General features: G+C 38.1%; 1 protein-coding gene across 4 annotated transcripts in view; it reads left to right on the top strand.

Annotated features, from left to right (window-relative positions):
- The window catches only part of SAMD12 (sterile alpha motif domain containing 12), a 418,645-nt gene that overhangs the window by 226,160 nt on the left and 164,964 nt on the right, over window positions 1-27,521 (top strand). Inside the window, exon 5 of one of the 4 annotated variants that reach the window (XM_032246436.1) lies at window positions 2,166-3,016. The exons of the other annotated variants lie outside the window; for them this stretch is intronic. Coding sequence (XP_032102327.1) covers window positions 2,166-2,179 — 14 coding nt within the window. The 3' untranslated portion in view covers window positions 2,180-3,016. Of the gene's footprint in view, window positions 1-2,165; window positions 3,017-27,521 lie in introns of those variants that run through there. 4 annotated transcript variants of the gene reach the window in all.

Here is a 27,521-nt window from a genome sequence, read left to right as displayed (position 1 = left end):
TGTTTGCTTTGGAGAATCATTTCTACAGCTCTTGTTGCCCTAGATGCATAATATAGAAGATTTTTCTTAAGATAGTACTTAGGTCTATTAAGCTAAATATACTTTTGTGTTCTGGGAAGATAATGCTCAGTTCAGCCTTTTCAATTCAGTAATTGTCACTTTCTTTAGCTTTGAAAGGCTGTACATTTTTAATTCTTTCATCCAGTTCACTTTGGAAGGCAGTGTTGTTCTCGAGCTCTTGAATATTTTGTCTGTGCTGATATTACACTTTTTATTGCTTGTTTTTCACATGTTTTGTTTTTGATTTTGGTTTTGGTTTATTCAAGACAGGGTCTCACTCTCTTGCCCAGGCTGGAGTGCAGTGGTACAGTTTTGGCTCACTGCAATCTCTGCCTCCAAGTTCAAGCGATTCTCATGCCTCAGCCTCCCAAGTAGCTGGGATTACAAGTGTGCGCCACCACACCCGGCTAATTTTTTGTATTTTTAGTAGAGATGGGGTTTTGACATGTTGGCCAAGTTTGTCTGAAACTCCTGGACTGAAGTGATCTGCACACTTCAGCCTCCCAAACTGCCGGGATTAGAGGAATGAGCCGGTTCTTCACATGTTAATGCTCAAACCATGTCAGGCATCCTTCAGAAAATCCATAGCCTTATTGAAGTAATAGTTTCTTTAAAAAAAATAAAAAGGAGGGAGGGCTGGGCACGGTGGTTCACGCCTGTAATCCCAGCACTTTGGGAGGCCTAGGCGGGTGGATCACAAGGTCAAGAGATCGATACCATCCTGGTCAACATGGTGAAACCCCGTCTCTACTAAAAATACAAAAAATTAGCTGGGCATGGTGGTGCATGCCTGTAGTCCCAGCTACTCAGGAGGCTGAGGCAGGAGAATTGCCTGAACCCAGGAGGCGAAGGCTGCGGTGAGCCGAGCGCACCACTGCACTTCAGCTTGGGTAACAAGAGCGAAACTCCGAAACTCCATCTCAAAAATAAAAATAAAAAAAATAAAAATTAAAAAAATAAAAAAGAAAGAAAATTGACAAGTTGTTTTTATGTTTTATGACTGATAATAGACGTTCTAAACACCGGTTAGAGTTAAAATATTTTGGGTCTAGGTTTGCTATAATAAAAATATTAGAATTTCATTCCACTCAAGTGAACTGATTAGTTTAACATATATATCATGTAGAAGTTTACCATAGGGGTAATAGATGATTCAAGAATGAATATTTGATTCTTCATCTCTGTAAATATTATTTAGCAGAAACAATATGCTGAATAAGTACAAACATTTTGGAATGTTTTTGGAAATCCCTGGGCTTTGAATCACAGCTCTAATCCTTAGTGATGGAATATCTTTCCATGGTTCACGTGGGGCTGTCACTCTGGTGTAATGCATTTAATTTTTTTTGTTGATGATTATCTAATATGTTCAAGCTGCAGTAACAAAATACCATAATCTAGGTAGCTTATAAACCACAGAAATTTCTCTTTCACAATTCAAGAGGCTGAGAAGTCCAAGATCAGGGCACCAGCAGATTCAGTGTCTGATGAGGGCCCACTTCCCCACAAATGGCCTTCTAATCATTGTAATGCACCTCGAGGAAGTGGGACGGGATCTCTGTGGGGCCACTTTTACAAGAGCACCAATCCCATACATGAGGGCTGAACCCTCATGACCTGATCGCCACCCAAGGGCCCCACCTCCCAATACCATCACCTTGGGGGTTAGGATTTCAGTACACAAATTTTGAGGGGACATAACATTTAAACCATTGCATTGATATTTAACAAATATTTACTAACCAACACATTTTAAAAAGTTATCGCTTTCAAAGTAGTCCATTTTTGAGGAAAGGAATTTATTTTTAAAATGATTGCATTTCTTAGGAGTTTTCTTCTTGCCTTTGGATGCAATTTCAAAATATAGCTTCTTGGGAACAACTTAACTGTCCATCTTTAAGGGAATAGCAAATTAAATTATGGTACACCCAGGCACCCGTGTACTCTCAGCTATGAAAAAAGATGTGAAAAAAGCAAGGTGCAGAACAATGTATGCTATATTTGAGCATAGCATAGTATACTATATTTGAACAATGCATATAGTATGCTACATTTGCCAAAGAGGGGGAAGTAAAAATGTATATCCATATGTGTTTTGTTTTAAGGAAATGCTGAATGATGTACAAGAAGCTAATACAAGCTGCACCTGTGGGAGCGGGAAGATGGTGGATGGAGAGAGGGTGTGTGCCTTTTATGTCACTTTGTTTTATGAAATGTGTGGGTACATTAACTATTTAGAGGAATACAATTTTTTAAAAAGAAACAAGGAGAAAGGGTGAATTTTGGCCTCAGACAGGCCCAAATTTTAAATCCTGTACCTAACACATTTTGCTGTGCTCACTAACTAGGGATGTTGTAAGAATTAAAAGAGCTAAGATATGTAAATCACTCAGTACAGTATGATAGTAAATACAGAATATTGTTGGCTATCAGTAATAGAAGCCATGCAATTAAATCAACCTCATAATTTATAATAATCCTGATTTTTATAACATCTTTATTGAGATGTAATTCACATAACATGCAACATACCACTTATAGCATAAAATTCAGTGGTGTTTAAGAGTGTAAAGAGAGTGCAACCATCACTAATAATCAATTTTAAAACATTTCCATTAACCCAAGAAGAAACTTTATAACCTTTAACAGTCATTCCCCATTTCTTCCCAACACTGCCAGCACCAGCTCCTGGAATCTTGACTGCTTAACGACAGGGATATGTTCTGAGAATACATTGTTCCTGATTCCGTCATTATGTGAACGTGATAGAGTATGTTTAGACAAAACGAAATGGTATAGCCTACTACACACATAGGCTAATTGGTATAGCCTATTGCTCTTAGGCTACAGCAGGTTACTGTACTGAATACTGTAGGCAGTTGTAACACAACCGTATTTGTGTATCTAGACATATCTAAGCATAGAAAAGGCACAATAAAACTTGAGCATCATAATCTTAAAGGACTACCATTGTGTATGTGGTTTGTCATTGTCTGAAATGTGGTGTGTGACTATAATCTACTTTTTGTTCATCTGCCTATTTGGGGCATTTTCTATAAATAGAATAATATGTGTCTTCTGTGATTGGCTAATTTCATTAGGATAATAATTTTAAGATTAATCCATATGGTAAGCATGTGTAAATATTTCTTTTCTTTTTGTTGCTGAATAATATACCATTGGATGAATATACCGCATTTATCCATCAGTTGATAGATTGTTTCTTGATTTTGGTTATTATTAATATTGGTGCTTTGAACATTTTTGTGCAAGTTTTTTCACAAACATGTGTTTTCATTTCTCATGGATATATACCTAGGAGTTAAGCTTCTGGGTAATATGGTAACAACTCCATGTATATGAAAAGCTAAGTGACTTCACCATTTTACATTCCCACCAGTGATGTTTGAGAAATCAATTTCACCACATCCTCACCAACACTGGTTATTGCCTGTCTTTTTTATTATAGCCATTCAAGCATGTGTAAAGTGGAAACTCATTGTTGTTTTGATATGCATTTCCCTGATGGCTAATGATATTGCACACCCTTGCATGTACTTACTGGTTATTTGTGTATCTGCTTTGGAAAAATATCTACTCCAATTCTTTGCTAATTTTTTAATTGGGGAATTCGTTTCTTCCAAACTTTATTTTTGACCCACAGTGTTTCAGTGCTTGATTGTCCACCTTAAATACATGATCTGGAGTTAAATTTTTGGCTACCACTTTTAAGGAAGAACAACATCCTTAAAGGATGAAGTAATTCCCATGCTGAAGACATTCAAAGGAACCAGCCACAAAGTTGGAAATCAGTTCTAAAACAAACAAATGAATGCACGCTAAGATTTTCTCTCAAGGAAACAACACTCTTTGGGTGTAGAAATTAAACATACACACGCAAACACATCAAATTGGTTGCATCAGTTTGTAATCAGACCTTTAAATTATATATAATCATCTGAAAGCTCATTCTGTAGTGTTTATAGAGGCAATAAAATAACAGATAACTAAGCCTACTTTTCTGCCTTTCAGTTGCTGTTTTAAAACATGTCTTAAGCTTTTGATTCTACACTAATTGTTTTTACACAGTTGGCCAGGAGCTCCATGTCAGCAGGCAAAAAGGTCACAAATGTATCAAAAGAGCTCTGCCTGGCCACCGTGGGTTATTTGAACACAGAAAAGAGGAAATATTTGCCCTCTTTTTTCTTGCTTTCCTCCTTCTGGGTGCTGACAAAAACTGTCAGGCATTTGAAAATTTTTGTATGTTGGATGCATAGTTGATATATGAGTATATAGGCCCTAGCACTGAATCGTGACAAAAATTCCTGAAACAGATTATCGTCTAAATCCAGAGCTGTCCTTAAACTGAAATCCTGGCCTCTGATTTCCCCTGCTCTGAATCTCAATACCCCCTTACTATCTGATATTTGCAAGTAACATGATCAATGCTTGGACTTGATTTCACGTCATCCCTTTGGTGCCTTTAAAGTGGTTCTCTCCTTCATGTAGCCTTTTGGTCTTCTGTGTTGTGTCCATGAGTGGCCAGGATGTCAATCTGGTTGTTCTTGTTGTTCTGCTTGCATGTACCTGCTAGAAACTCAGCTATGTTGGAGTACTTCTAGTTGTCTCTTGGGAATCACAGTGTAGAGCTGGAAACATTATTATGCTCTCCTGTTTGATTCATGAGAGACAGGGGAAAGGTGCCTTATATAACATACAACTGTGGTGCAGATTATTTTGGGATCCTTCAAATTAATCTATAATCAAGGACACAAGGGGCTTTCTTAGCTTTCTAATAGTGGGCAGTGTTTCTAGTAGGGAAACCCTTCCAAGAATACTGAATGCTGAATGTTCAGTATTAGCTATGTGATTGTTTCTCGTATAGCTAACGAGTGATAAATGTTTACTATATACAAAGCATGCACTAATTGTCACATCAGCTTCTGACATTTACCCCACCATGGTCAGCACTGTTTGTTAGCCCCAATTTACATATGGGGGTAAGTGAGGATGAAGAGATTAAGTGATATACTCAAAGTCAGACAACTAGTAAAAAGCATAGCACAGGTCTGTCCAACTCCACAGCAAGCTTTTACTCATTATGTTTTATTGCCTTAGTATGTCAAATGGGCTAATAATTCCCATCTCAAGGTGGTAGTTAAATGAGATTTTATGTAGCAACCATATAATAGAGTTTATTGCAAATTCTATGACAGAGAGTGGTTGGCAAACCTTTTCTGTAAAGGACCAGTTAGTTAGTGTTTTAGTCTTTGCTGGCCATATGATATCTGTAGCAACTACCCCCACTAGGCAAAACCAAACCATCAATAATATTTAAATGAATTCGACATAGAAATGTTCCAATAAATTTTATTTACAAAAAGAATTACTGATACACATCAAAGGAAACAACAGAGTGAAAAGACAACACAGCACAGAATAGAACGTATATATAAATCATATATCTGAAAAGAGGTTAATATCCAGAATATATAAGAAACTTCTACAACTCAACAAAAGAAAAAAAACAAGCCATATAAAAAATAAGCAAAGCGTTCAAATAGACAGTTCTCCAAAAAAGGTATACAAATAGCCAACAGGCATATGGAATGATGTTCAACCTCACTAATTATTAGAGAAATGCAAATCAAAACCACATGTCATCTCACATCCATTAGAACGGCCACTACCAAAAGAACAGAAAGTAGTGTTGGCAAGAATGTAGAGAAATTAGATCCCTTGGATACTGTTAGTTGGAATATAAAATTGTATAGCCATTATGGAAAACAATATTGAGGTTCCTCAAAAAACTAAAAATAGAGTTAGCATATGATACAGCCATCTCACTTCTGGGTGCATATCCGAAAGAATTCAAAGCAGGATCTTGAAGAAATAATTATACACCCATGTTCAGTGCAGCATTATTCACAATAGGCAAGAGATTGAAGTGACCCAAGTGTCTATCAACAGATGAATGGATAAAGAAAACATGGTATACATACACAATGGAATATTATTCAGCCTTTAAAAAGAAGGAAACTCTGCCATGTGCTGCATGATAAACCTCAAAGACATCATGATAAACAAAATAAGTGAGTCACAAAAGGACAAATATTCAAAATGATTCTATTCATTTGGAATATCTAAAATAGAATTGTAGAAACAAAGTAGAAAAGTGACTACCAAGGGCTTGGGGGAGGAGAAATTCATGTTTCATGTACAAGTTTCAGTTTTGCAAGATGAAACCTTATAGAAATCCATTGCACAACAACTTAGATGTACTTAACATGACTCAACTATATACTTAAAAATGGTTAATATATTAAATTTAATATTATATGTTTTTTCCCAGAGTAAAAAAAAAAAATTGCTAGCCCATTGTTTGGGGACCGCTGCTTTACAAGTAAAATAATACAAGCTTTGAAATCATTGTCAAGATTATTATTTTTATTCTTTTATTTTCTCATTGTATAGTGTGGAGCCATTTTGGGGTGTCCCTTTTAGTGAATTTCTTGGCTACAAATACATAGAAAGTATAAAAATATATCAGCAACTATGAGGGTTGGGTAAATTCAGGCAATAGAAAACAGTGTCTCAGCTGGAGAATAAGGCAGATGCTAGTAGTAGATGCCACCATCCTCATATGCCTTTATAATTAGTGCCTATAATATGAAAAAAGAAGAGCATGCTTGTTTACCAGGGCCAGTTATAGCTCATTAAACATTAGTGTTTCCTGAAGAACTTTTTTCACATTGTCCAAATATGTGTGTCAAATTTTAGTCAGGAATTGCATAACCAGATGGACTTTCCCAAAGCTCCGTCTTTTGGAATAACAAAAATTAGAAACACTACTTTCTAATCCAAGAAGACTTTTTAGAACTATATGTACAGACTAACTATTTTAGTCCAGTCACCTCCGCAGATACTTCAGCAACTCAAGTAGGCCATCTGAACTGAAATAGGCCATCTGGTCCACCACCTTGCTTAAAGAAAGACGTCTTTGTAGAATGGAGCAATAGACTTGTTGAGAAATTGTCCAGTCTCAGATTGCAGATTTGGGCACCAAGACCTAAAGAGGATCAGAGATTTGTTCGTAGCTACACAGCTAGGTAGTGGCATAACTGAAACTAGATGGCAGTTCTCCTAATTTCTGTGCTAGTATTCTTTTTATCTCATTGTTTTTATTAAGGTATATACTGTATTGCATACAGGAAAATTCACCATTTTTAGTGCACAGTTACGGAAGTATTGGCAAATGCACATGGTTGAATAACTACCACAACAGTCAAGATAGAAAATTTCCATTACTCCAGAAAATACTCTCCCAGTGCCCCTTGGTTGTCAGCTCCTTTTATTACTGCCAGCTCCTGGCAACCAATGATGCTTTCCATCCCTACAGTTTCGCCATCCATCCATCCATCCCTACAGTATGATGCTTTCCATCCCTACGGTTTTGCCTTCTCCAGAATGTCATAGAAAAGGAGTCATAGAGTCTGGCTTCTGTCACTTACGGAGATGCATTTAGACTTATCAAAGATGTGGTGTGTCATCATTCCACTCACTTTCATTGCTGAATATTCCACTGACTGCATTAGAATGCTGCAAAAGTAATTGTGGCTTTTGCCGTTACTTTTAAAGGTAAAAACTTCAATTACTTTTGCACTGACCTAATATAACCATAGTTTGTGTATCCATTCCTCAGCTGCGGGACATTTGAGTTGTTTACAGTTTTGTTTAACACAAATAAAGCAGCAGTAAGCACTCACACACAGGTTTTTGTTATAAACACTGATTTTTATTTCACTAAAAAAGTAAATATCTAGAAGTGGAATTGCTGATTGATATCTTAAATGTATGTTTGACCTCATAAGAAACTGCCAGATCAGTATTCTTAAGACTATGGAAGAAGACGAAAAACAGATTTAGAGACTGGCTTTAATACATACAAAAACAATGGGAGATTTTTTGAAAAAATTACTGCATCTTTATAGAAGTTCTACCTAGTGCTTCCTGGAGCCACCAGTATCCTAATCATCCCCAGTTTCTTGAGAGACTCTTGTAATCTTTCTCAAGGTAAGTTCAGGTCAAACATGTTTACTATTAACTCATTTATTCAAAACAAATTTGCCCAGTATCTATTGACTAGGCAATAGGATGTCTTTCTACAAGTGACATTGAGAAATGCTTCCTTTTATCTCTCTTCTGAGGAAGAAAATCTTCTTGCTCCTGAGAAAGAAAACATGAGGAGGTCAGATTCCTTTTTATGCATATGTGAAGAATGTATGATGTTCTAATTGTCTAGTATGTCTCAAATTATACTATTTGAATTTCCAGGCTCTTTCATGTCTTTTATTTAATTGAGGCTTTGGTGTTACAAATCTGATGTTCACATACCAGTTCACTTGAATGCAGTTCTGCTTTATCATTGGATAGCATGAGCATTTCCCTGCCTTGGTGCTCACATGTTTCCATGTATATGATATTGATTCTCTTGGTTCTGTTTCTAATGGCCTCTCTCAGGCTGTTGGCAAGCTTCCATCTTCTGCAACTTCCCAAATGCTGATTCCTCCTGGGGACAGGTCCTCTTAGTTGTTGGCGTTTTGAATGCTGCCTGGACAATCTCACCCTCCATGGCTAAGCATTCCCTACTTCATAGTGACTCTCAGATTTACATTTTAGACCTCTTTGAAACTAAAGATTCTTAGTTTTCTCTCTCTAAAAGATGTGTACCCCTGAATATTCCTCTGACATCTCAGATTTAAAATATCCGAATCTAACCCGTTATCTTTTCTACCATTTCCCCAGTCTGTTCTTCCTCCTGTGTTGGTTCTCAAGGTTAATACCTCCATAACTCAGTGTCACCTTTCATAGAAGGCTCAGAGTCACCTGTGATTACTCCATTTTCCTCACCACTCAAGTGGAATCCATGACCAAATCCTCAGAGTTCTGCTTGTGAGGTGAGTTTCCCATCTTTCCCAGTCTTATATCTACCCTAACCACTGTGTTAATTCATTCCTCTTCAGCTCTTTTGCAGGCTGTTTGAATAACCTTCTAGTTATCATTTGATCTGAAGTCTCTGTCCTGCTCCCTCAATTCTCCTTCAATTAAAGTCCCACTTCTATTGCCAGAGTTAGATATATTTCTGACATTATTTCCATCCTTAAAACATTTAATGGTTCCCAGTTTCCTACAGAATAAAAATCAAACTCCTTAGCATCGCATAGCCATTCTAGACATTTCATGGATGTATTACCTTTGGGCAAGTTGCTTGTCAGAAATTAAGATGTCTTCATTATAAAAATGGGAATAAGATCTATTCCCAGGATTGTTATGAATATGGCATAATAAAACTCAGGAAAAGACATAGCCTTCATGAGATATTAACTCTTCTGGGAAAACTTACCTCGTCTTTCAGGCAGAACCAATCCTTCTCTCATCCATCTGAATTTCCTTTTTTTTTTTTTTTTTTTTTTATTTTTATTTAAGTTCCAGAGTACGTGTGCAGGATGTGCAGGTTTGTTACATAGGTAAATGTGTGCCATAGTGGTTTGCTGCATCTATCAACCCATCAATCAGGTATTAAGCCTGGTATTCATTAGCTATTTTTCCTGATGCTTTCCCTCCCACCAGCCGCCACCCAGACAGGCCACAGTGTGTCTTGTTCCCCTCCCTGTGTTCATGTGTTCTCATTGTTCAGCTCCTACTTATGAGTTAGAATATGCAGTGTTTGGTTTTCTGTTCCCGTGTTAGTTTGCTGAGAATAATGGCCTCCAGCTCGATCCATGTCTCTGCAAAGGACATGATCTCATTGCTTTTTATGGCTGCATAGGATTCCATGGTGTATATGTGCCACATTTTCTTTATCCAGTCTATCACTGATGAACATTTGGGTTGACTCCGTGTCTTTGCTATTGTAAGTAGTGCTACAGTGATTATATCCATGGATGTGTCTTTAAAACAGAATGATTTATATTTATTTGGTTGTATACCAAGTAATGTGATTGCTGGGTCAAATGATATTTCTGGTTCCCGGTCTCTGAGGAGTCACCACACTGTCTTCTACAATGTTTGAACTAATTTGCATTCCCACCAACAGTGTAAAACCATTCCTATCTCTCTACAACCTCACCAGCATCTGTTGTTTCTTGGCTTTGTAATAATCCCTGTTATGAGTGGCATGAGATGGTATCTCACTGTGATTTTTATTTGCGTTTCTCTAATGATCAGTGATGTTGAGGTTTTTTTCATATGTTTTTTGGCCACATAAATGTTGTCTTTTGAAAAGTGTCTGTTCATGTCCTTTGCCCACTTTTTAATGAGGTTGTTTTCTTCTTGTAAATTTGTTTAAGTTCCTTATAGACTCTAGACAGTAGACCTTGGTCAGATGGATAACTTGCAAAAATTTTCTCTCGGTCTGTAGATTGTGTGTTCACTCTGATGATAGTTTATTTTGCTGTGCAGAAGCTCTTTAGTTTAATTAGATCCCATTTGTCAATTTTACTTTTGTTGCAGTTGCTTTTGACATTTTTGTCATGAAATCTTTGCCTGTGCCTATGCCCTGAATGGTATTGCCTAGATTTTCTTCTAGAGTTTTTATGGTTTGGGATTTTACATTTAAGTGGTGGTGGTGGTGGTGGTGTTGTTTGTTGTTGTTGTTGTTGTTGTTGTTGTTGTTGTTTTGAGATGGAGTTTCACTCATGGCCCAGGCTGGAGTGCAATGGTGCAATCTCACCTCACTGCAGTCTCTGTCTCCTGGGTTCAAGTGATTCTCCTGCCTCAGCCTCCTGAGTAGCTGGGATTACAGGCACCCACCAACATACCCAGCTAATTTTTGTATTTTTAGTAGGAACAGGAGTTCACCATGTTGTCCAGGGTGGCCTAAAACTCCTGATCTCAGGTGATCTGCTAGCCTTAGCCTCCCAAAGTGCTAGGATTACAGGCGTGAGCCACTGTGACCGGCCTACATTTAAGTGTTAATCCATCTTGAGTTAATTTTTGTATAAGGTATAATTAAGGGTTCCACTTTCAATTTTCTGCATATGGCTAGTCAGTTTTCCCAGCAACATTTATTAAATAGGGAATCCTTTCCCCATTGCTTGTTTTTGTCAGGCTTGTCAAAGATCAGATTGCTGTAGGTGTGCATCATTATTTCTGAGTTCTCTATTCTGTTCCGTTGGACTATGTGTCTGTTTTTGCCCACTGTGCATTTCTTAGCACTTTGTTCAGACTAATAATATTGTATTCATCACATAGTATTTATTGTACTTCCATCCATTGTGCCCCAGGCTTTGCGTGAGGTACTAGGGATAAAAAGGAAATGCCCATTCTAGCAATAAGGATAGAGTGATGTATGCCATTATAGAGATACATGATAGTATAATGAAGGCACAGAGCTGGAACTCAGCCTCACTTGGGAATAGGTAGGATAAGGAAGACTTGCCAGTGTTACAACAAATTAGCTAGTTTTTAAGGGATAAGAATGTTGCGCAAAGGCTGGCAGAAGGAGAAGCTTATGTGTAAAGGCATGGTGGTAATTTGTCTTCCTTATAGACTATGAGCAAACTTCAGTTGTGCTCTAATTTTGCTTTGCATAGTGCTAGCAGTAGGTGGATCCTCTGTATGCTTTGCTGATATAAATTTAATTGTTGGCCTTTTCTCTCGTTGTCTTTATTTCATTTTCCACTTAATCTTCTCAAAGGGTGAATGCAATATCAAATTTTTATGGATTCATAAGAAAATAAACATAGTTACAAAGCCATTTTTGAATAATCTCTCTCCATGAGCAACATTACTCAGGATCTCTTTTTTTAAGAATCTCTTTATTCCCTTGTGATCTTTTTCTACTGACCTGCCAAGTAAAGACAATGGCGAGGTCTCTTAAATATAAGCCATTCACCTGCTTTGAGTTGTTTCATCAAATATTTTCAGTCCTTAAATGTTCTCCTGAGTGACACTCTCAAGTAACTGTTAAGTGAAACTTCTCCTATGACCATGAGCTCAGCGGATTATGGTAGATGAAGATTTTAGATGAGTAATATGATTCTGAACAGATTATTCTTCTGTGACTAGGTTCTTTTATTACTACTTCTTCATTAAGCCTTATTTGATTATGATCCGCCAACCATGTGTCACTTCTCAATTTCCTCCAAGTCCACATTTTCCCAAACTACTACCTCCTTAAGATTTCCCCCAACACATTTCAAAATCTTCACACTCTTGAAGAAATGTGGTGGCCAGGAATATTTCTAAATGTATCAAGTCTTTAAGCCATCCGAGAAATTCTCCTTGGAATGAGCTTTATATTTAAAGGCCGAAATTCTGACTTTTTGAGGATTATTAAAATCGTATGTCAGTTTATCAGTAGCAGTTAGAATTATGAGATGTTTATCCTGGTTAGCATCTATTCCTGTTTCATTTTTATTCTGGGACTCCATTATGGTTAGTTAATCCAAGAAGGGGTTTTCTTTAAAGGAAGGCTTGACATGGGCTCTTGATTCTTGTCTGTTACATTGTTCATAGTAGAAAAAGGTCTGCCTATTGTAGCAACCCTGATGGTTCCTCTAACCAGCATATGAGAGACATGTCTATAGTTTGTCTAATTTGGGCTTTTTCCATCAGGAATGATCCTTGTCATTGCTGCTTCACAGCTCTGTGTTTTAAGTCATTGTTTTCTACTGATGAGTAACTTTTAGGGAACTTGAGAGACTTCAGATGCTTCATATCTGCTCCTGCAGAACTCACCAACCTTAAATGCATTGACCACTTTGCATTTAGCATTTAAATGTCCTAGATGCAACAACATATGTGATATCTCTTGTTTGGACAATTTAAGATGGTCATAAGGTTGCGCTGTTAATCACCTTGACCTCATGGCTTGACCGTATATTTAAAGCATCTTAAATTACTAATGTTGCATTGAAGAAAGATGAGTTATAAGCTTTCAACAATAGATACTGGTTTTATTCCTGGGGATAATTCTAGACCCTACAATCTAATATGTATGGTGCTCATATGTATGTCCTATGAGCTTTTTAGAGGGGTAGTTGAATGTGAACAATGACATGTGGACTGGGTAAGAGGAAATCAAAGCCACCTTCAGAGATGCACTGAGATGTCCTGGCTTCTCTAAGAAGAAACAGAAAGATATGCTGACTATGTGCTTTAGGACTTCTGTCCCTAATATTGCATATTAGCTAATTTCTCTGTGACCTTTTTCTTTGGGACCACCAGTTCTCAGTGTCTGGCATAAACCCCTGTACAGTGTAGAGTTCAAGCCTCACATTGCATCAGAGTTTCTACATTCCAATTCTAAAAGGCTCATGTGCATAGTCTACACTGTGAATGGACTCTAAAGTTGTGTAGCCATTGGTCCAGCCTTGAGTCCCAGACAAGAATAAAGCCTTCCATCCTTCTCTGAAATAACACTTCCATTCTTAGTATCCCTCTTTTCATTTTGTTTATCTTTTCTTCTTCTTTATTTTTTCTGAGATGGAGTTTTGCTCTTGTTGCCCAGGCTGTAGTGCAGTGACACAATCTTGACTCACTGCAACCTCTGCCTCTGGGTTTAAGCAATTCTTCTGCCTCAGCCAGATTACAGGCATGCGCCACCATGTCCAGCTAATTTTGTATTTTTAGTAGAGACAGGTTTCACCATATTGGTCAGGCTGTTCTTGATCTCCTGATCTCAGGTGATCCACCTGCCTTGGCCTCCCAAAGTGCTGGGATTACAGGTGTGAGCCACTGCGCTTAGCCTTCATTTTGCTGATCTTTTTACAGTAGCAATTACACAATCATTTGTTTAGTAATTTAAAAAACATTGAGAACCTACAAAGTGTCAACTACTGTTTATATGCTATATGTTAGGGATACAGGGATAAATATTAAGTTCTTGCCCTTGAAGTCATATGAAGGAGAACTATATGAAAAAAGTATAGCACAGAAATGTCGGAGGTGTGACAGAAGGTGGGTGTTTGCAGTGTCACGTAGAAAGGGTATGCAATCTAGAAGATATGTGTCAGAAAAGGATATGAGAAAAAGTGACCTCTGAACTATGCCAGCTTTACAGTTAGCAAGGTGTGTTTATTTCCTCTTCAGTCATCAAACAAACATAAAATTGCCAAAGTGATAAGAGCTGTAGAGAGATACAGCATGCTGTGACAGTATAATTACTGTAAAACTGTGTATAATGCCTGCTTTGTGTCAGGTTTTTACTAGCTTTTGGCAAAATATAATACAGATACGATTCTTATATACATGGCAAAATATAATAAGGTTTTTATTAGCTTTTGGCAAAATATAATAAGATAAATATGATTCTTATATACGTGGATTTTACATTTTAGTGGAGAAGACACTCATCCACATGGAATCATAGTAACATGGTGGGTGACATGAATGGGGTCATTAATTATGCTTTGGGGAGCAAGTAAGCAGAGGGACTTCTCTGGCTCTAAGGAATCAGGAAAATCGCCCTCAGGAAGCTGAGATCTAAAAGAGGAAGAAGAGTTAGCTAGGATGATAGGTGGTGCTTGGCGACTATAGAAAGAAAATGTCCCAGTTGCAAGGAACAGTCTGTTCTGAGGCTGTATTAGGGTTCTTCAGAGAGAAACATCCAATAGGGTATATATAGACATATAGAAGGAGATTTATTATGGGAATTGGCTCGCATGATTATGGGGGCTGAGAAGTCCCACGATCTGCCTTCTACAAGCGGAAAAACCAGGAAATCTGGTGGTATAATTTAGTCCAAGTTTGAAGGCCTGGGAATAGAGGGAGCTGCTGGTGTAAGTCCCAGAGTCCTTAGGCCCAAGAATCAGTAGCTACAATGTCCAAGGGCAAAAGGAAATGGACGCCTCAGCTCAAGAAGAGAAAGAAAGAATTTGTCCTTTTCCACTCTTGTTTGGTTCATATTCTCAACAGGCAGGACAACTTCACCTGCATTGGTGAGGGCAGCTCTTCTTTACTTAGTATGCTGATTTCAAGGCTAATCTCTTCTGGAAACACCCTAGCAGGTACACCTAGAAATAATGTTCTACCAGCTATCTGGGCATCTCTTATCTCAGTCAAGTTGACACATAAAGTTAACCATTGCAGAGGCAAAGGTTGAAGAGGAAGTTTGGTGTGTTCCAAGAACATGAAGAAACCTAACAGAGGGTTAGGAGTTGTTCAGAAGGGAGGGGAGATGGCAGGAAGTGAGATTGGAAAGGTAAGGAAAGGACTGGATGGTGAAGCTAATGCCTTATTTGTTTGCTTTTCTCAAGGAATCTAGAATTTGTCCTGAAGACAGTGGGAACTACTGAAGGGTTGTGAATCAGAGACACTCCTAATCAGATTTACGTAACAAAAGATGAGAGGATACACTGGAAAAGCAAAGACAGGAGGCAAGACATCTAGTTAGGAGGCTGCTGTGGTAATCTACTGAGGATATGATGACAACTTAGATAAGGGTGGTGGCAAATGAGGAAGAGGAAGTAATCCTCACCTCAAGAGAAGAGGAAACTAGACAACCTCTGGTGATAGATTGGAAAACGGTAAAGGAGAGGGTTATGACGGTTCATCCTTCACTCTTCTCCACCACATTCTCCTCTCCCAGGAGAATGCAAAAAAAAAAAAAAAAAAAAAAATTCTTCTTGCAGCAGAATTTTTTTGTTCTACTTCTTCCAAGGGTAGATTGCTGGGCTGTATCTCGAACCTGCCAAATTAGACCCTCAGGCCCAGGTATTGGTATTTTTCACGGCTTCACTGCAGTTGACTCCTGTGCCCATGAAAGCATGAGTATCTGTTCAGCACTATACAGATTCAGAGCACACAGCACTCCAGGCATGCATGCATCTCTTTAATAGCATCTGAGTCAAAGCCCCTTTGGCCTTAAATAGTTCACTTGTCTAACCAGGTGAATTAATAAGGAGTTTTCAGCACTTGGGGTACGTAAGGGTATCCTATCTTAAAATCCAAACTAGGATGGAGCCCATCTAACACTATCACCTAACCTTTCAGGCGATGTCTTCAAGACCTAAGAAAGTAGCTCACCTTCTGTAGTTCTCAGGAGACAGCACTGCTGAAATCCTACCTCCTGTTTCCCCAGAAATATGAAATAAGTTTTCTTAGGCGGTCCGCAAAGGATTAATAAACAAGTTACTTTACACAGAGACCACAATTTCCTGTGCTTGGCAGGTATAAGGGCAAAGTTATCATGGTACCACTCCCTGTGAATATAAAAGAGAAGAAGAAGAGAAACAAAGATAGTTGCTTCAGCTCTAAAAGGACAGTTTGAGGATTCATATTTCAAACCATTAAAGTTCTGTCAAAGTTAGGCAGCAGTTTTCTAAGTTATTAATATCTAATATTAGCATTAGCTACTAGTTTTTATTTCCATACAAAGGCACAGTCTCCCAAATCTTCACTTTATTACAAATGGAAGTCTGGAGCTAATATTGATTTTGTACCTGTGTGCACACTTCACATTTTATTAATAAATTCTGCATTTAGTTTGCACAGTAGGTGTGCAAAGTAAATGTCATGGACATTTTGCAAAGTAGGTGTCATGGACCCCATTCTATAGATAAAGAAACGGAGGCCCAAAGAACCCCGAATGCCTGTCTAAGGACACACAGCTAAAAAAGGTTTCTATTAGTCTGAATTCCTAGAGAGCCAGTAAGATGTATGTACATGGAGAGAAGGAGATTTATTATAAAGAATCTGTTCATGTGATTATGGAGGATGAGAAGACCCAACATCTGCAGTTGGTAAGCTGGAGACCAAAGAAAGCTAATGGTTTAGTTTCAGTTCAAATATAAAGGACTGAGAACCAGGAGAGCAGATGGTGTGAGTTTCATTCCAAAAGCTAGCATGCCCAAAACTCAAGAGGAGCTGATCTTTAAGTTCAGGTCTGAAGGGAGAAAAAAAGAACCTGATGTCCCAACTCAGGTCAGTCGGGCAAAAGGAGTTCCCTCTTACTCTTACTCCTGGGAGGTCAGCCTTTTAGTTTTATTCAGGCCTTCGACTGATTGGATGAAGACCATCCACACTGGGGAGGGAAATCTGCTTAACTCTCTTTACCAATTCTAATGTTACTCTCATCCATAAACACCCTCACAGATACATCCAAAAAATGGTTTGACTAAATATCTGGTCACCCCGTGGCCCAGTCAAGTTGAGACACAAAATTAACCATCGCAGTGAGTAAGATGACTAACTGCCCCCAAAGGCCATGCTCTTTCCTCTCCACTATCTCCCTATGCTCTGAAGTATTTCTTATTTCAAAAATACATTTTTTCTTTTGCAAGAAACTCAAGATACATTTTTAAAAATTAACATTGGAGGCTATTCCAATGAAAGATTTAATAGCTTGCTTATCAAAACATAGTTATCACCCTCCATCTTCCATTTTCCATTTTTTGGGCTGCTAGGAACATGTGGCAGTTGGTTTTGCTGAGATGCTTCCTGCATATCTGAGCTATTGGGTCCCTAAGAAATCAAATTTGTTTGTTTTTCAGCTTGGCATCATAGTGAAGCAGAGAAGTCAGCATAGCATTTCCTAGTGCTGCCAATATCTTAAGTAATCTTAATCTTGTTAGATCAATAATGTGAAAGTTTGCTAGTTGCCATTTTAATTGATTTAATTGAAATTGATTTGGCGTAAATGAGTGGACAGAAATTTATTAACAGTGACCACAAAGGTTTGAAGCATCAGCTATGCAAGGAGTGATATGGCTTTAATTTACACATCTAAAGACTCACTCTTTCCAAGTTATATTAGGGAAAGAAACCTAATGTTTAGTGCTAAAAAAAACTATTAAACGTTGGTGGAGATTCTGAAAGCATGAAAGAAGTATTTGCATATGCGTTTCAGTTCTTCCCATTTCTATCATGTGGTTGGTTATAATTCACAGTTACTGTAAACTACATTGTGCATTTATCCTTATGTCTGTGTATCAGAAAATTTGACTTTTCTTTTGTCATTTGTGTCCCTAAAATTCAGATCACACCACAGAAAGAAGGAAGAGATGAAATAATAGAGCAAATTTTATTGACCTCTGTTTTATATATATATTTTTTAATTAATTCTCTCTTAGGATTTGGATATTTGTTTTGTTATGAAAAGAGTTTTACTATAATAATTTTGGTCTATCAGGATTTGACATGTATTGAAGCATAAATGTCTCTAATTTTCTTTCTATTTTTAAAATTTTAAATATGCATTACGTTTTGTGCTTCCCTGTTCCTTTTCTTTTTTTTTTCCTGCTTCTCTTCACTCGCCCCGCCTTCATCCCACTCCCCACCCCCACCAAAGTGCTCTATCGCTGAAGACCTTCCTCAGTGCATAGAAGAGCTATTAGAAATTTATTAAGGACCAGTTTCTGCTTCTTTGCCAGGGACAATCATTTGTTTTAGAGCTGATTTTCTGCCTTAATTAAATGAAAATGTCACTCCGTCAAATGAATTCATTTATATTTATTAATCCAGTTCTCCAGGCTTGAATTTCTTAGTAGGAACTTGGGCTATTCACATTTGCTCACAGAATGAACTGAAAAATATCTCTTATATCAGTTTTAAAAACTCACAAATTATTACTCCACTGTGTAGAAGTAATATATAAACAAAGCTGTGATTAACAAGTATGTGAGTGGTTTGCTTATGTAGATGCTATCTAGGTGCATATAAATACATGTTTGGTTATGTTAGTGCACATCTGTGTACCTGTATATGCTAGGGCAAGAAAGTGATGACTGTCCATCACTACAGTCCCTTAGTTACTTTAAGAAAGCGTCAAAGCTAATATTTTAACCACCTGTGTGTTTTTATTTGCCTTTTCAAAGTGCTAATTGATGATGCAAAGTTTAAATGCTACCCAGTCTTTACCTCCTAAAGTTGTAAAGGATTACTTATTGAGTATGGTCTTTGTATCTAACATTGTAATAAGTATGTTAAAGTATTATAAATCGATCTATTATAAAGACACATGCACATGTATGTTCATTGTAGCATGGTTTACAATAGCAGAGATGTGGAACCAACCCAAATACCCATCAAAGATAGACTGGATAAAGAAAATGTGCACATATACACCATGGAATACTATGCAGCCATAAGAAAGAATAAGTTCATGTCCTTTGCAGGGACATGGATGAATCTGAAAACCATCATTCTCAGCAAACTGACACAAGAACATGTTCTTGTGTCACGTGTTCTCACTCGTAAGTGGATGGTGAACAATGAGAACACATGGACACAGGGAGGGGAACATCACACACTGGTGTCTGTTGGGGGATGGGGGGCTGGGGAGGTATAGCGGGGGAGAGGGGAGATTGGGAAGGGATAACATTAGGAGAAATATCTAATGTAGGTGACGGTGATGGATGCAGCAAACCACCACAGCATGTGTATACCTGTGTAACAGTCCTGCAAGATCTGCACATGTACCCCAGAACTTAAAGTAAAATTTTTTTAAAAAGACCTGATAATGCATGAATATATGAATTCATGAATAGTTAATTGCTCAAAACGCAATGATATTGTGGAGTACCTGTCTCAAAATCTGTGGTCAAATGCATGTACATAAATATAATTGCCTTGAATTTTTTGAAAAAAAAAAAAGATTGAAATGGATAAACATATTCATTCACTCATTGAACAACTTTTGTTGAGTTATCTACTATGTGTCAGATGAGGTAGTGGGAATCAGTGACGAACAGTGCATCCTGAACCCATGCCTTTATGGAGCATACAGCACCTAGCTCATAGTAGGTACTTGGCAAACCGAATGAGAAAATAAGTGAATTAATTAATCTGGCAAGAGAAAGGGACAGCAGACTGATAATTATTAAGTTATTAATTGCATCAAGTCCTCAAAGGAGAATGTAAGGGCTTGAGATTGTATAGTGGGGACTGACAAAGTCAGGGCGTGGAGAGTAGGAATCAGGAAGAGTGTTGAGTGTTTACAAAGCGGAAACAAGGATGTTAAGGTATTTTGCCAGAGCAGGGGGTAGTGGTGAGGTGACACTGGAGGATTATTCCAAAGCTATACCACCAGAACATTTAGGTCATATTAAACATGTGGGCCTTAACCCTAAGAACTTTAGACACTCATGGAAGAGCTTTCAGCAGAGATCTGACGTGATCAGATCTCATTTTGAGATTAAGCCCTTCCAGAAGGGCAGCATACTAGTTCTTTTAAGCTTTCTACTCTGTTTCTCCAGAACACATACAGAAAGGGGTAATATTACCTTGAATTCTTCAAGAAAAAACAAATGCAATTAAAGAACTTCTTTATCTTTTTGAAATGGTAGAAACTGGCACTGATGTTTCCCTGGCATGGGTAGAGTTTGCTTTAGACTTTCTGGTCATCTGACACAGTAAGTGGGAACTCCTTACTCATTTACCCTTTGTGGCAAAATCCCTGTGGTTATACATGGCACCTTTGGGTTCCTCATACACTTTCCTTCCTATGAAAAGCATTCTTTCGACTCTACCTTTTTGTTTTGTGTTTTGTTTTATTTGTTTGTTTGGGTTTTTTTTTTTTCTTTTACCTTAAGTAGTCTGGAGACAAAACTTGTTTTAAAGGACTGGAAAGTTGAGTTTCCAACAATATAAAGAGTGGCTTCACAAAATAGGCAGTTTTAATCTTTAAATAAACCATCCTTTTGTTTTTCTTTCTGTATCATAGTAAGAGTTAAAATTATGGCTTTGCAGTTTCTATTGTGAGAGGCAATTGTACTGGGAGTCAGTTGGTCCCTTGGGTTAACCTGGCATTGGGGTCAGGAACTGCAAGTACTTTTGTTTCCTCATCCTCAGAATAGCTTCTGGTAGATACTAAGATTTGCAACACTAAAGATATTTGAAACACTTATTACTTAGATTCCAGGGAGCCTACTCTTTACAAGCCTTGGGCTTAGAAGGAAAAGGTTGAGAAAGAGTTGAAGAATCACTCTTTAACAGTGGACTTCTTTATGCATTGATAATGAAGATGTGTAAGGGATAGTGCCAAAACTACAGCCAAAAAAATACCCCAAAAATATGTACAATTATGAGATGTTAAAATTCAAGGCTTACAGAGACTGAAATTTGTTTTTAAGGTAATGGCTAAAAAAGCAGAAGATAATGATAAGTAGGAAGTTAGGAATGATCTGGACTTCATGAAAGACAACAGGAGTGTCACTCATATCTGAAATTGGCCACTGGTTGTTGGGAAAAAATCTATGGTGAGAAGGATGTGAGACTTAATGGGATTTGAAAGAGCAGTTACCATTGTCCAGTGCTAAGTTGTGTTAATACAAGTTAACACATACTGTTAACGCATAACAGTATGTGTTAAGTTGTATTAAGGGCAGTAAACGGAACATATAAAATGCAAAGAGAGGCTCTAAGTTAGACTGGGGATTAATAGTGACCTTTAAGTGGTAGTAAGAAGAAGAAATGTGGTCTGGCCAGATGAAGTATAGGAGAACAGCAAGCACATAAGTGGAAAAACACATGCTAAGCTCTGAGGCAGGAGAGTTTTTTTTTTTTTCTTTTTTTTTTTTTTTTTTTCTGAGACAAGGCCTCACTCCATTGCCCAGGCTAGAGTGCAATAATGCAGTCACAGCTTACTGCAGCCATGATGTCTTGGACTCAAGCAATCCTCCTACCCCAGCCCACTGAGTAGCTGGGACTATAGGTGTGCTCCACCACACCTGGCTGATTTTTTAATTTTTGGTAGAGATGGTGTCTCAGCACATTGCCTCAAACACAGACTCAAGGGTTCCTCCCACCTTGGCCTCCCAAAGTACAAGGATTACAGATGTGAGCCACTGTGCCCAGCCTGAGTTTAGCATTTCCTAGGAACTGAACAAAGGCCGCAGGCTGAATCACAGAGTTTGAGAGAGAGTTATGTGGCTGGGACACAGGCAAAGACTGCATCCCATGGAGCCTCAAAGCTACATTAAGGATTTAGAATAGGATCCCAAGAAGCGCAATGAGAAGCCATTAAAGAATTTTTTTCAGTTTCATTATTTTATTTTTGACAATAATATGTATGGAGTACAATGTGATGTTATCCATGTATCGATCGTAGAATGATTAAATTAGGCTGCTTAATGTATCCATCATCTCACATACTAATGGTTTATTTGTGATGAGAACATTTAAAATCTACACCTGTAGGCCGGGCATATTGGCTCATGTCTATAATTCCAGCACTTTGGGAGGCCAATGCGGACGAATCACTTGAGATCAGGAGTTCCTCTAAGGTAACATAGTAAACCTTGTCTGTATTAAAAATACACAAATTAGCTGGATGTGGTGGTGCATGCCCCTAATCCCAGCTACTTGGGAGGCTGAGCACAAGAATCACTTGAACCCAGGAGCCAGTAGTGTGGTGAGCCTTGATCACGCCACTGCATTCCAGCCTGGGCAACACAGCAAGACACTACCTTAAAAAAATAAAATAAAATCTACATTTTTAGCAATTTTGAAGTATACATCATTATTAATTATAGTCACCATGCTGTGCAATAGATCACAACAATTTATCCCTTCTGCTTAGTGGGAACTTTGTACCTTTTGATTATCTACCCTTTCAATTTTAAGCAAAGGAGTGATGAGATCCTATTTACATTTTCAAAAGATTATGCTGACAGCTGTGGGGAGATGGATTGGATGAGAGCAGATATGATACCCAGAAGGTCAGATAGTCCAATTTTGCAGAAATGCAGAAGAGAACAGGCAATAGTTAGAACTGAGGTTATAGACAAAGCAAATAGGGGTGGATCTGTTGGCAGATAGTATCAATAGAACTTGGTACTGGAGTGGATTTGGGAGGAAAAGGGGGCTTCAAGAGTGCGTGCAGGTGGCTGGCATGAGCAGCCACAAATGCAGAGACTCCTGTGCTGCAGAAGAAGAAGCATGAAGCATAGAGTTGTCCTGGAAATGAGAGAGGTCAGTTTGAGACATGTGAAGTTTGAGGTCCCTTTGAAACACCTAAGAAAGCAGTTAGACGTCTGAGTATGGAGCTCCAGTGAGAGACCAGTATGAAAATGTAAACCAAGGAATCATTAGAATATCTGTGTCAAGTATGCCATTGGAGTGGTGCAGCCACTTGATCACTAGACATTTCACTCACATTAGGTTTTGTTTATCATCAAGTAAGAGAGCTGGAGGTGTATGCTCAAAGCATCCTGTGGGTGCTTCCCTCCCTGAGCTGCAGGTGGGCATTTGTATATATCATGAGTCTCTTCTTGCAAAGTTTTGTTTGAATGAATATCAGAAAAGGACTTGAGAGGGACAAGAAGCTGTACTGAGGAAAAGAGACCACAAACAGCATTTCAGGGCCAGCTGGTGGTGCCCTACACCAGCCCCCATTTCCAGCATCATGTTTGTCAACAGTGGAATAGACTGTCACAGAGTGGCTCATTGTGGTCTTGGGAGTCAAAGAATCTAAGTTGGCCTCCCAACTCTGTCCCTCACTATGACCTTAGGCAAATGGCAGATCTCTCTGAAGGTAAGTTTTCTTTTCAATAAAATGAGAACAAATATACCTACCTCAGAGAGTTGCTATCAGGATTAAAAAGGATATTTTTGCAAAGTTATTAGCACAGATCTCAATAAATAGTATATAGTAAATGGTTTTACTTCTGAGAAGATATTCTTTCCAGACATTAATGTAAGGATGAAGTATGGATTTTATAAGGCCATTCCAATAAATCAAACACTGAAATTTTGTGAAAATTCTCAAGCCAGCAAGATAAGAGAGGGGATCATTTAGGGTATATAGCTTTATCACTTCCATTAAATGGCTTCAGACACAGACTAGTATTTTTTTGTCAACTGGAATCACAGTCAAAGGTGTACCAATATCAAAAAACAATTTTCACTTTTTGTGAACAAGTCTAGTGGGTGGTATATGTAAGCTTCTGTATAGAGATATGCGTTTTTATCTTTTTAATGATTTCCTTTGATCAGACTGTCTAGCTTGTTGGATAATCATTTCTAATATTTTAGAAAATTTCTTTCTGTGTACATAAAGAAGATGTCTTGGAGGATAGAGAGTTTTTTTCGTTTTTCTGGGACGGGAAGAATCCCCACCACTGCTACCTCCAAACTATCTAGTCTACCCCCTTGCTCTACACTTTTGCATCAATTATCAGTAGTTCATTATTTTAAAAAATAATTTTCATTTCCATAGCTTTTGGAGAACAGGTGGTATTTGGTTACATGAGTAAGTTCTTTAGTAGTGATTTGTGAGATTTTGGTTCACCCATCACCCAAGCAGTGTACACTGAATCCAATTTGCAGTCTTTTATCTCTCATCCACTTCCCACCCTTCCCCCCAAGTCCCCAAAGTCTATTATATCATTCTCATGCCTTTGTATCCTCATAGCTTAGCTCACTTATGAGTGAGAACATACAATATTTGGTTTTCCATTCCTGAGTTACTTCACTTAGAATAATGTATCCAGTTCCATCCAGGTTGCTGCAAATGCCGTTAATTCATTCCTTTTTATGGCTGAGTAGTATTCCATCATATGTATATACACCACAGTTTCTTTATCTCCTTGTTGATTGATGGGCATTTGGTCTGGTTCCATATTTTTACAAATGCAAATTATGCTGCTATAAGCATGCATATGCAAGTTTTTTTTCTTTTTTTCATATAATGACTTCTTTTCCTCTGGGTAGATACTCAGTAGTAAGATTACTGGATCAAATGGCAGATCTACTTTTAGTTCTTTAAGGAATCTCCACACAGTTTTCCATAGTGGCATTTTTAAATGTCCTACTGAGAAATATTTATGGTTATTATCCAAGTCAGATAGTATTTTTACTAAGTACCTGCTGGATGCCAAGCACTCTTTGGACTCAAATGAATGAAGCAAGGCAGACTCCTCTTATTTCTGGATTCTGCAAATGTGATTTAACTGGAAAACAATACAAGAATATCTGTGATTTAATTCTCATTTGTGCTATATATAATTAAGTGTTCTGGAATACCTCTGACCAGTAGAACTTGTGAAGTGATGGAAATGTTCTAGTTCTGCACCGTTCAGTATAGCAACCACTAACGACATGTGCCTGTTGAGCACTTGAGTTGTGGTGAGTGTGACTAGGAGCTGACTTTACCATTTATTTTAATTTGAATAACCACAGGTAGCTGCCAGCTGCCATACTGAACAGCATAGCTTCAGTAATTCTGAGGAGAGATGGTGTGGACTCCCAAGAATTCAGAAAGGGAAGTAGCCTGATCTTAGACACAAGGAGGAAGTTGGAAGAAAACTCCATTTAGGGGCATAAGCAAAGGCTGGGAGGAAGGAAGGGGTATATGGTTTATGAAAATTATAGAAGAAAAGGAATTGAGGGAACCCAAGATGAGAGAAGCTTTCTGAATATATTCAGGAAGAAGGCTCTAGAATCTAGACCATTCCTCTACTTTACATGTTTGTTGTGAGTATTTTACTAGCACCAAACCTCTCATTATTTGAAATAGGGGTTGCGTAGTGTTTAACTTTTTTATGCCTTTTATAAATAAATGATTTCCACAGAGTCATCATTTGCAATGTACAAGTTGTCCATTGAAATTTTTAATAACAGTCAGATGGGAATCTAAAGAGAATTCAAAGAAACAATTACTAGCAGAGGTTAAAGGAAATCACAAGGGTTGTTAAGTCACCCCAGAACAACCAAGGCAGAAGCCTAAGTGGCAAAAGTGTGGGCGTGTGATAAGGAGCTCTGAGCAGAGCTAGAGCCTTGGAGGAGGGGTCAGATGCCTGCCGGGAGGGAGGAACCATTTCAGAGCCCAGCAGCCAGTGCCAAAACCATCAGGTGCAACCGGAGTGGAAAGAGGAAAGAATAGCCTCACCTCTCACCTCCTGCCTCCCACTAATACCACTCACTGGCTAAAATGCATCCAGAAGCTAGAGGGAATGGGATGGCAGGCTGCATAGTCCACAGGGCCCGGCACTTCCATGGCACAGAGCTGGACTGAGGAGGCAAGAATGGATAGTGGGGGAGGGGCGGGGAAAGGAAGTAAATAAACCACACTCTTATTTCCTCCCTTAATGTTTAAAAAAAAAATGTCTTAGTTTGGGCTGCTATAACAAAACTACCATTTTCTGGGTAGCTTAAATGACAAAACTTTATTTCTCATGGTTCCAGAGGCTGGAAAGTCCAAGATCAAGTTGACCGCAGACCTAGTGCCTGGTGAGGGCCCTCATTTGCAGACGGTTGCCTCACTTAGAGGAGAGAGGGGAAGGAATTTCTCTCCTGTCTCTTCTTACCCGGGTGTTAATCTCATCTTAAAGACTCCACCCTCGTGACCTTATTACCTGTCTAAAGCCCTGTCTCCAAATGCCATCACTTTGGGAATTCAGGTTTCAACATGTAAATTTTTTTTCGTGGGACACAAACATTAACTTCATAGCAAATACTTAAAGCAATTTAGTATCTAATGTTGGTTAAATTATGACAAAACCATACAATGATATGTGATGCAGCATTGAAATTACATGTAATGGCAAGAGAACATGCTCACTAGATATTAAGTGAAAAGAATATGAAAACATCACAAAAAGATCAAAATATTGTATTTAGTATATATATAATTAAGTATGTAATTTTATACACACACACAAAAATAAATACAGCAATATTTTAACAGTGGCATCTCTGGATGGTGGTTTAAGGTGATTTTTATTTTCTTTGTATTCTCTCAGGTTTTCCAAATTTTCTAAAGCAACGTAATTATCATATTTTTAGAATCTGGAACAGTGTTTCTGTTGTTTTATGACATACCTGCAGGGCCACATTCAGTAGAGAGAGGTATATGGCTAGGTTCCTTTTTATCAGTCATTTGCTGGCTCTACAGTTAGCATAGGTCTTTGTGTGTGTACCCCTTTCTACAGTGACCAGGCACCTTACCTGCATTTCTTATTGCATTAAAAATGAGACAAGTCAATAAAATGCTCTTCTTTTAAAATATTCCTTTGAGGAGCCCTGAGGTACTGGAGAGTGGCCTGATTTCCTATTGATCTTTTTATTGCCTCAATTATTTTCTCAAACACGGTTGGTTAATTTAGATCCCCACCAACCACTTTTCCCCATTGTCTATTACATTTGGTCTCAGTTAAATATGAATCTTCGGTGACACTTCCATTACTAAATTGACAGTTGTATAATGCTTTATTGGCATCTGTAAGAATGGTACACATTTCTTAGGAACCATGAAGATGGTAGGCTTTTTTTTTTTTCCTGAACCACCTAAGCATAGCTGGTTGTGTGTGCTCTTGTAATTTTAATCTTTAATACAGCAATCCATCTGTTTCATGGTTTTATTCTTTCCTAATAGAAAGAATTTCCCCTTGCTGTCTTACTGATCTACAACCATTTGACCATGATGGACTCTTGTAAATGAAATTATCTCAGTGATTTGATGACTTCTCATATTACTTTTCATTTCGGTAAATCCACTCCCTGTTCCAGGCTTGCTTTTT

The sequence above is a fragment of the Sapajus apella genome, unplaced genomic scaffold (assembly GCF_009761245.1).
Source record: "Sapajus apella isolate SASKATOON/1434 unplaced genomic scaffold, GSC_monkey_1.0 scaffold3, whole genome shotgun sequence".
NCBI classification, from domain to species: domain Eukaryota; kingdom Metazoa; phylum Chordata; class Mammalia; order Primates; family Cebidae; genus Sapajus; species Sapajus apella.
The sequence above is the reverse complement of the archived record's forward strand: the minus strand, read 5'-3'. Positions and strand labels throughout refer to the sequence as shown.